Source organism: Dendrobates tinctorius, unplaced genomic scaffold (genome assembly GCF_039654945.1).
Source record: "Dendrobates tinctorius isolate UK_male_01 unplaced genomic scaffold, ASM3965494v1 ptg000011l, whole genome shotgun sequence".
Classification (NCBI taxonomy): Eukaryota; Metazoa; Chordata; class Amphibia; order Anura; family Dendrobatidae; genus Dendrobates; species Dendrobates tinctorius.
The window spans coordinates 111,108,223-111,123,202 of record NW_027361679.1 but is presented as its reverse complement, the minus strand read 5'-3'; the positions used below and the strand labels follow the sequence as shown (position 1 = coordinate 111,123,202).

The following is a 14,980-nucleotide window of genomic DNA, read 5'->3' as shown; positions in this document are numbered from 1 at the left end:
TTTTTTTCCTAATACAGATTCCATTGTTCTAAATGTAAGTTTTATTCTAGATAAGTTGACATTTGTGTATGAATGTATGTTAAAGGAGGTCTCCACCAGGACTAGAAGTCATTTACTTAACAGTTGAGGTCTGTTTGGCTGTAGGGAGTTGGACATGATGTCCTTACTTCCAGTCCTGTTGAGGACAACCGGAGACGTGTCACCAGAACTTTGTAAAAGGGGTTTTTGAAGCCTGTCATGGATATCTTAATGGTAGTGCTATTTTTTCCCAGCCATGGCTATTCCAGCACATCCTAGCCCTTGCAGCTTTCTGTTGTATGTCTCTGTATATTGTTTGGAAAAAAAAAATTCTAGTACTTGCATATTTTTCGGTAGATATGTTTTCCATTACTTTTATGATCTTCTAGTGATCCCTAGCCAAGTCTAATACTTTTGAGTTTACAAAGTAATTTGATTTGCATAACCAAAAAGCCTGAAATGCTCTTGTTGGTTTTAGTTCTCCTGCAGTGTTTCACTTTGTGACTTGTGCTAGTATTGTGTGAGCCACAAGCAGTACCTAGCTGTCATTTCTGTGGGTTTTTTGCTCCACTGCCCTAACTGCTTCTTGTACTTTAATAATATAAATGTGCTTTTAAATGATGCCCTTCACATTGTGCAGCTGAAGACCCGACAGCTTTTGAGGCATGCTGCATTATCATTTTTCTTCTAACTACTGTATACTTTAGCAGATTTTGATTTCCAGCATTGAAGTCTGAGTACGGATCATAGCTGAAGGCCATCTGTTAGCAGGTTAGCTTTTTGTCACGGCGCATGTCCTGAACAGATGAGGGGTTTCAGATATACCGTTACAAAGGGATGAGGACTTGGCACCTAAACTGAGCCTGACACCTCACTGTGCTGCCAGTCATTCTTTTCTTGAGCAAGAGCGATTTTAGCTCATTGTCAGAGTGAATGTTGCATTCAAGGGGTAGGGGATGAAGTGGCTCATAAATGTAGAGAATTGCAGACTTATTTGATAAGATGTATTACAAAGTTTGTTACATTTTTTGCATTGATTTTATTCTAAGTTAGGTGAACAGTTTGCATTATAAAAAGTAGCCCAGTGGTCCCTTCGCCTTTCCTGCACTCATCCGATTTTCTATCAAGCTGCTCTTGTGTTGTATACATCTGTTTTATGGCGTTTTTTAGTGCATTATATATTCATGTAATGTGTGCTTTGTCATAAATTTTGAAGCTGTATTTATTTCCTATACAGCAAATAACTATCCCGCGACCGGACTGTCCTACGGAAGTGCGAACCTTCACTTTCTATCTGTCTAATGTTGGCAGGGATAGCCCTCAAGGGAGCTTTGATTGCATCCAGCAGTATGTTCAAAGGTGAGCCATTTCCACTTTGTAACCATTTTAATTACATTCTGTGTGTTGTCATACTTCAGAAAAACCAAATTTTACATTGTCCCGCTACACCCTAAGGGTGTTGCTGAGGCATTCCAAATCTGTGATCATCTTTTGGCGATGCCATTATTTTCTTCATTTGGAAGTGTACTTTTCAGCTGTTGTCATTCTGAAAGGTGAAATTCCTCTTCAGCTTTTTAGCAAAGGCTTGAAGGTTTTGTTGCAAAACTGCCTGATATTTGGTACGGTAATTCCAATATTTCCCCCCTCCTTGACTAAAGCCTGAGTCCCTACTGCTGCAAAACTGCCTCAAAGCATAATGTTGCCTCCACCATGATTCACTGTAGGTATGGTGTTCTTTTGGTGATGAGTATTGGTGGCGTTAAGCCAGATGTACCTTTTGAACTTATGGTCAAAAAGTTCAGCCTTGGTCTCATCAGAACGTAGCTTGTTTTTCCAAGTGCCAATTTTCTTTTCTTTTCACCACTATTTGAGGGTCGTCCAGTTCTAGGTAATGTCACTGTTGTGCCAAGTTGAAGCCACTTCATAATAGTTTTTACAGTTTTATTAGGTATGTCTAATTAGTATATTTCATGCCTTAGAATTTTTTGTACCTTTCGCCGAACATAATTACTCTGTCGCCTAATTGGGGGACACAGAACCTTGGTGTTATGCTGCTGTCCACTAGGAGGCGACACTATGCATAATCTGAAAAAGATTAACTTTGGCTCCTCCTCTGCAGTATACACCCCTGGACGGCGTCAGCCTTCTCCAGTTTTTGCTTAGTGTCGCAAGGAGGCACACCTTTTTTTTCTTCCGTTTTTTTTTTCCTTTTTTTCACCGGAAATACAGATGAAGAAAAGTGGGTCTCCAGCGAGACTCCCGGCATGGCTCCCTCCTCGGTCCCCTATTAGGGGTACCCGGTTGAGGTCGAGGTGGTTTTTCCCCATGTCGCTCCCTCCCCAGTCCCTCGGGTCCTGGTTCGAGGTCGAGACCCCCCTCCTTCCCCAACCCCTTTAAGGGGTCTGGGTTGAGGCGAGGATGAAGACCCCCTGACGGTGACAGACACACCCTCCCTAATCCCCCGCAGGGGGTATTAGGTTGAGATGCCTCAGGTAGGGTCGGAGATCAGGCAGCATTTCGCAGCTTCCAGGGACCCCAGGCTGGCTGAAGGATCCTGTTGGGGCCGGGGGAGGGTGCGGACTGGATGGCACAGCAGAGACAGGGCTTTTCTGCGTCCCTGTCTCTGCAACAGCAGCGGCTCCATAGCGCTTCAGGGGCCCCCCATACAAAAACCGCTACCCCTGCTACCCCCACCGCTATCCAGTTGACCATTCTGGGGGGGTCTGGTGCAAATCCGCCCCCCCCCCCCGGACTACCGCGCCGCTCTGGAGCCCTCCTGGGCATCAGGCTTCTAATTTAGGCCGCGGCTTCGGCCTAGCTGAAGCCGCCGCCTTTTCCCCGCCCCCCGGATGACCAAAATGACACACTGGAGTGTCATAGAAGGGGCGGATTGATGCAGAAAGGGGGCGTTTTTACACAGCCCAGCGCGCCCTTTTCAGCTCTCCGCCCCCTCCTCCCTCTCCTCAGAACCCCGGTGGCCATTTTTTCTGGATGAGATCCAGGAGAGGAGCATCACAGCGGTCTCCGGGGGGCACAGAACTGGGATCTGTCGGCGCTGGACCTAGGGGCACACCGGTGGGGTAAGCTCACAGCTGGGTTCTCATTACTCAGCTGTGAATCTATACTTCCTATAAGGCTTTCTGTGGGTTCCCTCTGCGTAGCCACCCCTGTACGATCCCTTATAGCCAGCCTCTGTGCACTATGCCGGGCTCAAGGAAGAGAACCAGGCAGGAATGTTTCTATGCATTCTGTACAGCCTGCAAAGCCACGCTCCCTAGTGGCAGCACGTATCCGCACTGCTGGGACTGCATCCAGAACTCTGGGTCAGAACCCCAGGGAGTCCCTACTGACGCTTCAGTGTCACAGGCCACACCGGAATGGGCAACTCAGATGTCTGTCTATGTCACAGTCCATAGACAACCTAACTGCTACATTACTGCAAGCTCTGCAGAGTCGGGCCCCGGCTATGGACGGTACACAGCAAACGGACAGCTTGTTTCAGGAACATGCTGCTTCCGACTCTCACAGACGTAAGCGGACCCACAGGTCTTGGTCACCTGAGTCGCACTATAGCACAAGGTCGTCCCCCCTCTAGGGAGAGACAGCGTCATTCCAGGTCTCCTGGGCAGTCCCCTGCCACAGACAGTGCAATTTACCACAGGGATCCCCCACCACAGAAGACCCCCGCCCCAGGTCGCCCTCCAGGGATCACCTTAGTGAGGCACAGGATTCGGAGGGTATCTGTGACTCCGACTCAGATAATGAAACGGTCAGGTCCGTGGTACCTTCTCCCCCTAGCAATACAGCGCTAGTTGAGGACATAATTTCTGCCATTCATCGGGTGCTAAAAATTCCAGAGTCGCTCCCGGAAGTCCCAGAACAGAGGATTTGCTTCGAAAGTGTTCAAAAACCACCTAAGGTCTTCCCTAATCACGATGAGTTTGAGAAAATACTTACCAAACAGTTTGCGCAGCCTGACAAAAAATTCGCTAATCGCAAATATTTGGAAGCGAAGTACCCCTTCCCACAGAAAGACACCAAACAATGGACAGATCCACCTGAAGTGGACCCTCCGGTTTCTAGGCTAGCAGCGCAGACTTTACTCTCTCTGCCGGATAGCTCAACCCTCAGGGACGCAGCAGACCGGCAAGTAGAACGCATGGCTCGTTCTATTTTCGAAGCGGCAGGCGCCTCTCTGGGCCCTGCGTTTGCTTCAGTTTGGGCAGCCAAGGCCATCCTGGCTTGGGCCAAAAAACTACAGGAGGGTCTTCAGGCTTCAAATCCTGAACTCTCGGACCAAGCGGTCCAGATGGCAGTGGTAGCAGACTACATAATTCATGCAGCCCTGGATTCCGCCAGAGGTGTAGCGGGAATAGCATCAAACGCCATCACGATCCGACGCATCCTCTGGCTGCGAGAATGGAAAGCGGATGCGGCCCCAAAGAAGTCCCTCACGCGACTTCTGTATCTTACTGGAAGACTTTTCGGCGAAAAGTTGGACACCATGATAGCCAATGCCACTGGGGGTAAGAGTACCTCTCTCCCTCAACTAAAACCGAAACGCACGTTTAAACGAAGAAACCAGACGCGATTCCGATCCTTTCGGAATTCCTCAGGCTGGTCAGTTTCGCGCCCAGTGCAAAACCGCAACCGTTCTCCACGCAGAGACAACCCACGGACGCAGCAGCGACCGGACAGGGCTTGGCAGTCGAAAGCAGGCCAAGCGAAACCCAAGGGAGGAAAACCTCAGAACTTCACTTCATCATGACTCGAGACCTCCGGAAGACACCCCACCAGTAGGCGGCCGACTTTTACTCTTTCAGCAAGTCTGGCTGCCTATTACAGAAGACAGGTGGGTCAGGGAAATAGTGTCTTCCGGATACAAGATAGAGTTCACTTCCGTTCCACCGAACCGGTTCTTCCTTTATGTTCCTCCAACACCACCAGAAAAGGCTCGCGGTTTCCTCTCTCCTTCAATCGGGAGTTGTGGTGCCGGTTCCCGCGAACGAGAGATTCCGAGGATTCTACTCAAATTTGTTCGTAGTCCCCAAGAAAGGAGGCGGCGTCCGACCCATACTGGACCTAAAACAGCTCAACAATTACGTACGGGTCCGTCATTTCCGCATGGAGTCCCTCCGGTCCATCATTGCATCCATGGAGCAGGGAGAATACCTCGCCTCCATAGACATACAGGATGCGTATCTCCACATACCAATTGCTCCCGCCCACCAAAGGTTTCTCAGGTTCGCGGTCAACCAAAACCACTACCAGTTTGTCGCCCTTCCGTTCGGACTCGCCACGGCTCCAAGAACGTTCACCAAAGTCATGGCGGCCACCATGGACGTCCTGCACTCAAGAGGCATCCTAGTAGTCCCGTACCTGGACGACCTCCTCGTCAAGTCTCCCGCTTTCAAAGACTGCGAGGTCAGTGTCTCAATCACTCTAGACACTCTGAGTCGCCTGGGATGGCTAGTCAACCTACAGAAATCGTCGACCATCCCAACTCGGACTCTAACATTCCTGGGAATGGTATTCGACACCGCCAGGGGCCTGGTGCTCCTTCCCAAGGACAAGACACTGGCCATCCGTCTGGGAGTTCGCACACTCCTTCGCAGTCCTCCTCGATCTCTCCGGTTTGCCATGAGAATCCGCAGCAATAGAGGCAGTGCCATTTGCCCAGTTTCACCTCAGGGTCCTTCAACTAGCCATACTCAGATCTTGGGACAGGAACCCTCTCTCCCTCGACAGGGAGTTCAGGTTGACGTCATCAACCAGGAGGTCCCTGCATTGGTGGCTGAAACCAAACTCGCTTACACGAGGGAAGCCGTTCCTCTCAGGACAATGGAAGATCCTGACTACCGATGCAAGCCTGACAGGCTGGGGGGCGGTGCACCTACATCACAGGGCACAGGGCAAGTGGTCATCGAGGGAAGTGACATTGCCTATCAATGTTCTGGAAATAAGGGCCATTCTCTTGGCACTGAGAGCATTTCATCACTTGCTTGCAGCCTCGCACATACGGATACAGTCGGACAATGCCACGGCTGTGGCATACGTGAACCACCAAGGCGGGACCCGCAGCGCCCAGGCGATGAGAGAAGTGGCTCATATCCTCCGCTGGGCGGAAGACACAAGGTCGGTACTTTCTGCGGTACACATTCCAGGTGTAGAAAACTGGGAAGCCGACTTCCTCAGCAGGCAAGGAATGGACTCGGGGGAGTGGTCTCTCCATCCTGAGATTTTTTTACCAGATCTGTCAACGCTGGGGAACCCCGGATGTGGACCTAATGGCATCCCATCTCAATACCAAGGTTCCCAATTTCATGGCCAGGACACACGACCCGCGGTCGCTCGGAGCGGATGCCCTGGTCCAGGACTGGTCACAGTTCCGACTCCTGTACATTTTTCCACCCCTCCCCCTAATCGCCAGGGTCGTGAGGAAGATCAAGCAAGAGGGAGTTCCGACCATCCTCATCGCGCCAGACTGGCCCAGACGTACTTGGTACGCCGACATCGTCCAACTTACGGCAGACGCCCCCTGGCGTCTACCCGACCGTCACGACGATATGTCTCAAGGTCCGTTCTTCCACCAGAATTCAGGGGCTCTCAATTTGACGGCATGGCCCTTGAAACCTGGATTCTAACCCAGGCAGGTTTTTCACCGGCAGTCATTGCAACTATGATCAGGGCAAGGAAGCCTGCCTCCGCCAAGCTCTATTATCGTACCTGGAGAGCTTTCTTTTCTTGGTGCGAATCTCATGGACAAGTCCCACTCCCTTATTCCCTCCCGAAGGTACTAGGTTTTCTTCAATCGGGCCTAGATGCCAAGCTATCCTTAAGTTCGCTTAAGCGTCAGGTGTCGGCGCTTTCAGTCCTTTTTCAAAAGCGCATTGCTATTAAACCGCAAGTAAGGACTTTCATCCAGGGAGTTTCCCGATTGGTTCCTCCCTACAAACGTCCGCTGGATACGTGGGACCTCAATCTGGTCCTGACAGCATTGCAAGCTCCACCCTTCGAACCTCTTAGAGGAGTTCCACTCTCCATTCTGTCTCAGAAAGTGGTTTTTCTAGTGGCGATCACCTCGTTACGCAGAGTGTCGGAATTGTCAGCACTTTCCTGCAGACGGCCTTTCCTAGCCTTTCACCAGGACAAGATGGTTCTCCGCACGGTACCATCCTTCCTTCCGAAGGTTGTGTCCAACTTTCACCTTAATGAAGAGATTTCACTGTCTTCCCTTTGCCCGGTTCCGGTTCATAGAGTGGAGAAGGCTCTGCATATGCTTGACCTCGTCAGAGCATTGCGGATTTACGTGTCCAGGACTGCACCTTTCCGGAAATCTGATTCCCTCTTCATTCTTCCGGAAGGTAGTCGCAAGGGGTTGCCGGCTTCCAAGGCTACCCTTGCCAGGTGGATTAAGTCCACCATACATGAGGCCTACCGACTTAACAGTTCCCCTCTTCCGGCCGGTATCACGGCACACTCTACACGGGCAGTAGGGGCCTCCTGGGCCATTCGGCATCAGGCTTCGGCACAACAAGTGTGCAAGGCGGCCACTTGGACTAGCCTACACACGTTTACGAAACACTACAGTGTTCATACCCAGTCCTCAGCGGATGCGAGCCTGGGTAGACTGGTTCTGCAGGCGGCAGTACCCCAAGTCTAGGGGACTGTCAGCACAATATTCGTCCACTGCTTCCCACCCAGGGACTGCTTTGGGACGTCCCAAGGTTCTGTGTCCCCCAATTAGGCGACAGAGTAAAGGAGATTTTTGTGTACTCACCGTAAAATCTTTCTCTTAGCCTTTAATTGGGGGACACAGCTCCCACCCTGTTGCCCTTACGGGCCGTTGTTTCCTGTTGAGTTCTCATATTGTTCTTTGAGCTCGTACATAGTAGCCTTCTCACAGGCATGGTTATGTTATTTGGTTACGTTCCTCCTTATGCTTTGGCACAAAACTGGAGAAGGCTGACGCCGTCCAGGGGTGTATACTGCAGAGGAGGAGCCAAAGTTAATCTTTTTCAGATTATGCATAGTGTCGCCTCCTAGTGGACAGCAGCATAACACCAAGGTTCTGTGTCCCCCAATTAAAGGCTAAGAGAAAGAGATTTTACGGTGAGTACACAAAAATCTCCTTTTTCAACAATGAGATCCCTTTGCTGTGTTGTAAGCTGTTTGCAGACCTTGGCTTTTGCTGTAAAATGCAACTAAAAAAATGGAAAACACTACTAGAAAACTTTATATGATGATAATCAGAATCGCAGTAAATGGTAGCTGTGTACTGACTGTTTAACACGAATGTTAAATCTGAGTAATTCTGAACACAACTACAACCCCAATTATAAGAGGGTGTTCACACTTATGCAACTACATTATTTTAGTTTTTATTCTTTATCAATGTGTTTTCAGTTTTTCTTAATAGATTTGTACAGAAAAAGTTCTGAAATGATTTTTTGCTATTTTTCACGTGGCAAAAACCTGCTCTTTTAAAAAGGGAGTGTAGACTTTTTATATCCATTGTACCATTACTGCTTGACAGGAAGAGGCAGTGATGTGTAACACCATAAACCTAGATTAGAATAGACTCTGCGGGCTCCATTTGTAGTGAATATTCAATTATCCCTCTTTTTGTGGGATCAATGCAAAAGTCGCGTTGCTGACCAGCAGCTAAAGCAACTTTTTTTTTTTTTAATAGTGGGCAATAAGCCTTACACAGTGTACAGTTAGGGATCACTATTATCTGATTGTCTCCATATAGCAACATTATTTTAAAATGCATCTAATTTTGAAAATGCTTAATTTTCAATGTTCAGCACTTTTGTTTTTTAGGGCCTCGCTTCGAAATTAGTTCACTGCAAGGCAGCCAACATGAGTCAAAGAGCACTTCTGATAGAGCTCCCAAGTTCTTTAGTTATCGGCTTCCTTCTCTAGCTTTACCCCAAACATTTCTTTGTACTGCAGGACTTGGATCAGAGATGCTCTGGAGCAGCCTTTGAGAAGGAAAGGTTGCACTATATCGCACCTCCATGTACCTTTTCATTTTACTTTCCCAATACTGCGGGTACATATGGTATAGTTGTCTTTTCCATTAATGATGGAAAAATAACTGATCTGAGCAGGACAAGTTTTTCTTACAATGAGCACACACCCCTTGGGATAAGTTAGGGTTTGTCCTCTTCGTGTTACAGCTACATTTGGTGGGCCTTAGTGTGCTCTGTTCCCCCTGTGTAGATTAGTAGTGATCATTTTAAGTGATGTTGCTAACAACTTGTTTACCGGGATCTGCACTTGGGAGTCTTCTAACCCCCCGTGTCCTACAGAAATAACTTTCTCTGGAGCTTGCGGAGCTAGCAAGTATCAGATGAGACACCTTCTGCCCACCATAGTCATCAGTGCTTTAAACAGACGTTTTTCTATGAGCAGAAACCTCTGTTTCAAAATGTTTCTTAATTTTTATCTTCATTTTTTTCGTTCCACAACTATGTAATACCTAGGCTTTATTACATTGTTAATAGATCGTAGTAGGTTAAAGGGTTATTCACATCATAGCCATTCATAGGGGAGACGGCAATATCGGCATCCAGGTGCTGGCCACAGGAGGATGGCTTCTGGAAACGCGCTAGTGCCCCTGTGCTATGCTGTTTCATAACACTCATTCACTCCTGTGGAGGAGTTTTTGAAACTACAAAATTCAACCACACTGACTTTCTGGAGAACCACCTGTGACCAGTGCTTGAATATCGATACTCCTATCTCATCCATCAATGGCTAAATTGGGAGCAGTCTATGAAACTTGGCTTGAATTCATGTTTAAAGTGAAACTGGGGGCATTGCTGGTTTGAAGTCCTGGATCTCATTCATGCCTTAGATCTGGGTTTAAATGTTAAGTAGGTGTACCCTTCATGCTGCTTTTTATGTGTCACTTTTGTATCTTTTCTAGCAATGGAAATATCAAGCTCGACTGTCTGGGCAGCATCCAGGATAAAGTCACTGTATGTGCTACAGACGATTCCTATCAGAAGGCGCGACAGAGCATGGCCCAAGCCGAGGAAGAGAACAAAAGCAGAAGTGCCATAGTCATTAAAATGGGTAGTCGGTATGGAGGTATGTCGTTACCTTACTGTTCTCTTACTTGACTTTTATTTAGTTTATTAACCGGGCTGTCATGATTTTAAAGGTGATAACAAATAGATAGGATATGCTATTACTTTCTGAACAGTGACTGGACTACAGGTATCCTCGCCTACCCTGGGACTGAAACTGTTTGGGAATTATCACCCCTTGCCTTAGAGGTTTTCCCACAAACAAAGTACATTTTGTTCAATATAACTTGGAATAATAATAATTTCCACAACTGGGATGTGTGTTTTTTAAATAAATAAAATGTTCCTGTGTTGAGATAATCTTATAAATGTGCCCCTGCTGTGTACTGTGTAATGGCTGTGTCTGACCGTACAAGGACATGGTCTGATCATACCACAAGTCCTGGGCAGGAGAGGAGGCAAAAGGGGCTACAGACAGGACAGAATGGGAACTGCCTGTTTTAAAAAAAAAAAATGTTTTACCTCACAGAAATCAGCTGTGATCCTGTGCTGTCCTGTCTGTATACTCTCTTTCGCCTCCTTCCCTGCCCAGGAGCTGTGCTATGATCAGACCATGTTCCTGTACGGTCAGACACAGCCATTACACAGCAGGAGCACATTTATAAGATTATCTCAGCACAGGAACATTTTATTTAAACTCATCCAATTGTGGAAATTATTATCATTCCAAGATCTATTGGTTAAAATGTACTTTTTATTTGGGGGGGGGGGGAAATCCCTTTAAATAGGTCAGACACTTTCTCTTGTTGTGCGAGTTTCGCCACAGACTGCACAGCTATCCTGTCCATACAATGGCTGCTGGTGGAGGAGCATGTGACCAGACCTGCCCATCAGCCTCCAATAGAAAAGCAGCTTTCCCATGTGATATGTATTGCAATCAGGAGGCTGATAGAAGGGCCGCGTCTGACCATCAGCAGCCACTGTATGGACAGGATAGCTGTGCAGTCTGTGAGGAAAGTGGCTGACCCATTATGGTGTGGCTTCTTGGCTTTCTATATGTATCACTGTTAGTATTAATAAAAGCTGCATTAGATAAGACCTACTTTGATCATTGCATGTCAATCATCCACATGGAGGCACACTTGACTGTAGAGTCAGTGGATGGTCCATGAACACAATTTTTGCGTAATTGTCATCCCTGGCTCTGATGTATAATTAGTGGGCATATGTGTAGTGCAGTCAGGGGATCTAGCTCGGGCTGACTTCACTACATAATCGTGTGGCTTGTACAGCAGTCCTCTTCGGTCTTGTCCATCCCTGTGCCAATAGAATACTCTGTAGTCTCTGCTCTGAGCATTATGTGAATATAGAGAATAAACTCTACCAGCAAACTGGCAACATGATAGATGGGGTTAAAAAAAAGTCATGCCTTACAATTCAGAGTGTGGAATAATTGTCAGCCTCGTTCAAATCTTCTTTGTAGTTTTTTTTGCATATGAGGAAAAAAAAAAACCCAAAACCCTTTTTAATCAGCATGGTGGATCCGAGTTTTGTGTTTTTTGGTCGGTCCATTTTTATACTAGATGTGGCAATTATTATTCTTGAATGCAAAATGACAAAAAATGTTTCCAAACATCTGTGCTATAGATAGTGTGTAAAAAAAAATAAAAAAAAAAAAAATCATCACTTGGGTGACACACATGGCATCTGAGATCTGGTTTTTGTTTGACCATCCCGACTTAAATGATCAAGCTTCATCTACAAATCGGATGAAAAGTGGCCCGGTGTCAGACAATTGTTCTGAGTATGACAGCGAGCGATGTCTGAATCTGGCCGGGTTTCTGCCATGGTCTCCTTCTGCAGCCCTGAAATACGGGATACTGGTGACTCTGTGACACGGGCCATTCACATTAAGGAACTCTTTCTGGCCTGCATATAAGTGACTGTCTACCTCATTAAAATGAACGGCCTTGTTGGCGGTCTGCCCAAATCCCATTTTTAGGGCATCAGTCCCAATAGAGCCTCTGACGTGTGTCCCAAAAGCATAGTGACGATATCCGAAGGCTAACATAAGGTTTTGAAAACCCTATTCACATGATTATCTGCAACAAATCTGTTTCTCTATGCGACCTAAGTTAACATTAGCACCACATAGGTTAAACAGCATTGATAAGCTTATTCAAAATTTCCCACAATCGGTATGGAACTGAACATGGAATCTCCCCTATTGAGAACCAGAATGTAGGGTCTAACATGACCTCCTACACTAATGCCCTATTCCTAGTAATGCCAAGATGTGAGATGGACGTGTGAGTGATCCCACTGCCGTCTAAGGCCTGAACCTCCACTGAGTGTCTCCACTAAGCAGCTCTTTGCTGCTTTAAGATCTGGAATGCTTTTTGTGATTGCATTTCCAGTGTGTGATCTTCTGCGACTGTCACCATTCTTTCTCCGGTAATGTTGAGCTTGTGCTGTGCGCATGGCTAGATGAGCTCACCTCCTCTGACACGTTTATGGGACTTGTACTGGCCGTGATTCCAGGAGGATGACCTCAGCGGACAAGCATCTGAGCCTGCCAGATGACATCACTGAACAGTGCTCCGTGACTTCTCGCTTACATTTGTGCTACGCTAGAATATTACTTGGCCCCAGAGGACTGGATGGTTACAACCTGCTTGTACGGGAGAGATGTAAATAAATGAGCTGTGTCAGAACAAGGCTCCATTTGGCCTTTCCCGCACCCGGTGTTCCTTTGGGTTTGGATGCTCTTGCATGACTTTCTATATATGCCTTACTTAACACTATAAAGACTTTCTAGACTATGTATTCTGATATTTTATTAGGTAACATTCTTTTCATGATGGTAATTCTTTTTTTTTTGAATCAGATCTTTTTTATTAAACATTCAGGAATCAATACAGAAAGAATATGACATCTTATATAGCTAGTAAAATTTACATTGAGAGCAAATATTATTTAAAGGGTAAAACTCTTCCTGTGTAAGAATAAATAAAAAGAAGAAATCTCAAAACACAGATATTTGCATAAAATTGAGCCTATAAACAACATGGCTCCACAAATAAACAAAAATCAAAATTATACATCAGTGCCTCATTTCAGCGGGAAAACCATCCCCGCCAGCCGCGCCACTCCGCATCATATTTCGCCCCCCACGGATATCAGGTCCAATCCACCCCAGCTCCCTCCCACCGCGCCACTCAAAATCTACTTCGCCACAAAGGGCACTAGACTTTATTTTCACCCCCCAAGCATCCCCTCATCGCAAGCACAACAGCAACTGGTCCAACATCGCATCCCGTACCAGTGCGCCCGAGGGGAGACCCGGTGACTCCATCCATGGCTGCCAAATTTTGTAAAACTTTCTTAATGCATTTCTTTTTAAATAAGCCCCCCTTTCCAATCTGATGACATTATTTAGTTTATTTTTAAGCTCTGACAATGTTGGTGGCATAGGATCCAACCAATGATATGCAAGTATCTTTCTTGCCTGATACAGGATGCGTGCTATTCCCAGGGCCACTGCAGAGTCCGGGTCAACCCCCTCCTCCCACAAATTCAACAAACATAGACGAGGTGACGGTCGTATTGTGATATGGTATACTTGGGCTATGAGTCCCAGGGTCTGCCTCCAGAAATCCCCAATGTGCCCGCACTCCCACATAACATGCATCAAGTGGGCATCATCCTGCCCACACCTAACACATTGTGTATTGGGCCTAAGTCCCATTTTAAATAATAAGCTGGGTGTTTTATATACCCTGTGAATGAGATATATTTGCGAAAGCCGCTGGCACTCAGAAACCGCCATTTTAGGGACCTGTTCTAGAATATCGGACCACTGGTCCTCCGTCAGGGGGCCAACGTCCCGTTCCCACTTATTCTTAGCAGCAGTCAGTGGATATGTCTCCAGATGGGCAGGTAATAATCTTTTATATAATTCAGAGATAAGTCCCCTAGAAGACTCAGATGTAAGTAGCATATGTAGTGTTTGATTATGTGTCACTATCACCGGATTTGTCCTTCTCTGTTTTTCCAATGCATGTCTTAGCTGTAAGTACTGATAAAAGAAGACGTGCGGGAGGTGAAATTCTGTTCTCAATTGTTCAAAACTCTTAAGAGTATTATTTTGCAAAATTTGTGACACCAGATAAATCCCTTTATCTTCCCATCTTCCGAACCCCACCAGCTTTTTGATCTCTTGCAAATCCGGATTTCGCCACAATGGCCACAATTCCGTAGGCCCATTTATCTTCAAAAGAGACTTACCCCTATCCCACACCTTGAAAATCATAGCCAACGTGGGGTATCGTGCCCCATTTATCTGCCGTCTTCCCACCTCCAACCGGCACCCTGGATATTTCCATACCGATCCTTCCCTCACAATATCACCACCATTGTCACACGCCCCGTCTCTACCCCAACCCTTAAGATGTTGCATCTGGGAGGCTATAAAGTATATGAATGGGTTTGGCACCGCCAATCCTCCCTCCTCCTTCCCTCGCTGCAGTATCTCCAAGCGAATCCTAGCCTGTTTTTTCTTCCAAATTAATTCCCGGAATAATGTATTTATTTTTGCAAAAAAGTCCCTACAGATCCACACCGGAGAATTATGTATCAAATATAATAATTGTGGCATCATTACCATTTTGATTAAGTTAGATCTACCAATATTCGACAACGGCAGGCGACACCAAGTATGTACTTTTGCTCTAAATCGCTGCAACAGGGGCTCCAGATTCAGAGCCCGAAAATCCTTCGGGGCAGGACTAACAATTATACCCAGATACCTAAACCTCCGAACTACAGGGACCGGTATCTGCAAATCTGAGAAATCCGCCGGGAGAGGGTCTATCGGCATTAAAGCTGATTTGGACCAATTAATCCGAAGACCAGACCTCAGC

At 46.7% G+C, this 14,980-nt stretch overlaps 1 protein-coding gene across 1 annotated transcript in view; it reads left to right on the top strand.

Annotated features, from left to right (window-relative positions):
• The window catches only part of ELL (elongation factor for RNA polymerase II), a 131,811-nt gene that overhangs the window by 61,582 nt on the left and 55,249 nt on the right, over positions 1-14,980 (top strand). Inside the window, exons 3-4 of the mRNA XM_073546153.1 lie at positions 1,256-1,377; positions 9,956-10,119. Coding sequence (XP_073402254.1) covers positions 1,256-1,377; positions 9,956-10,119 — 286 coding nt within the window. The remainder of the gene's footprint in view (positions 1-1,255; positions 1,378-9,955; positions 10,120-14,980) is intronic.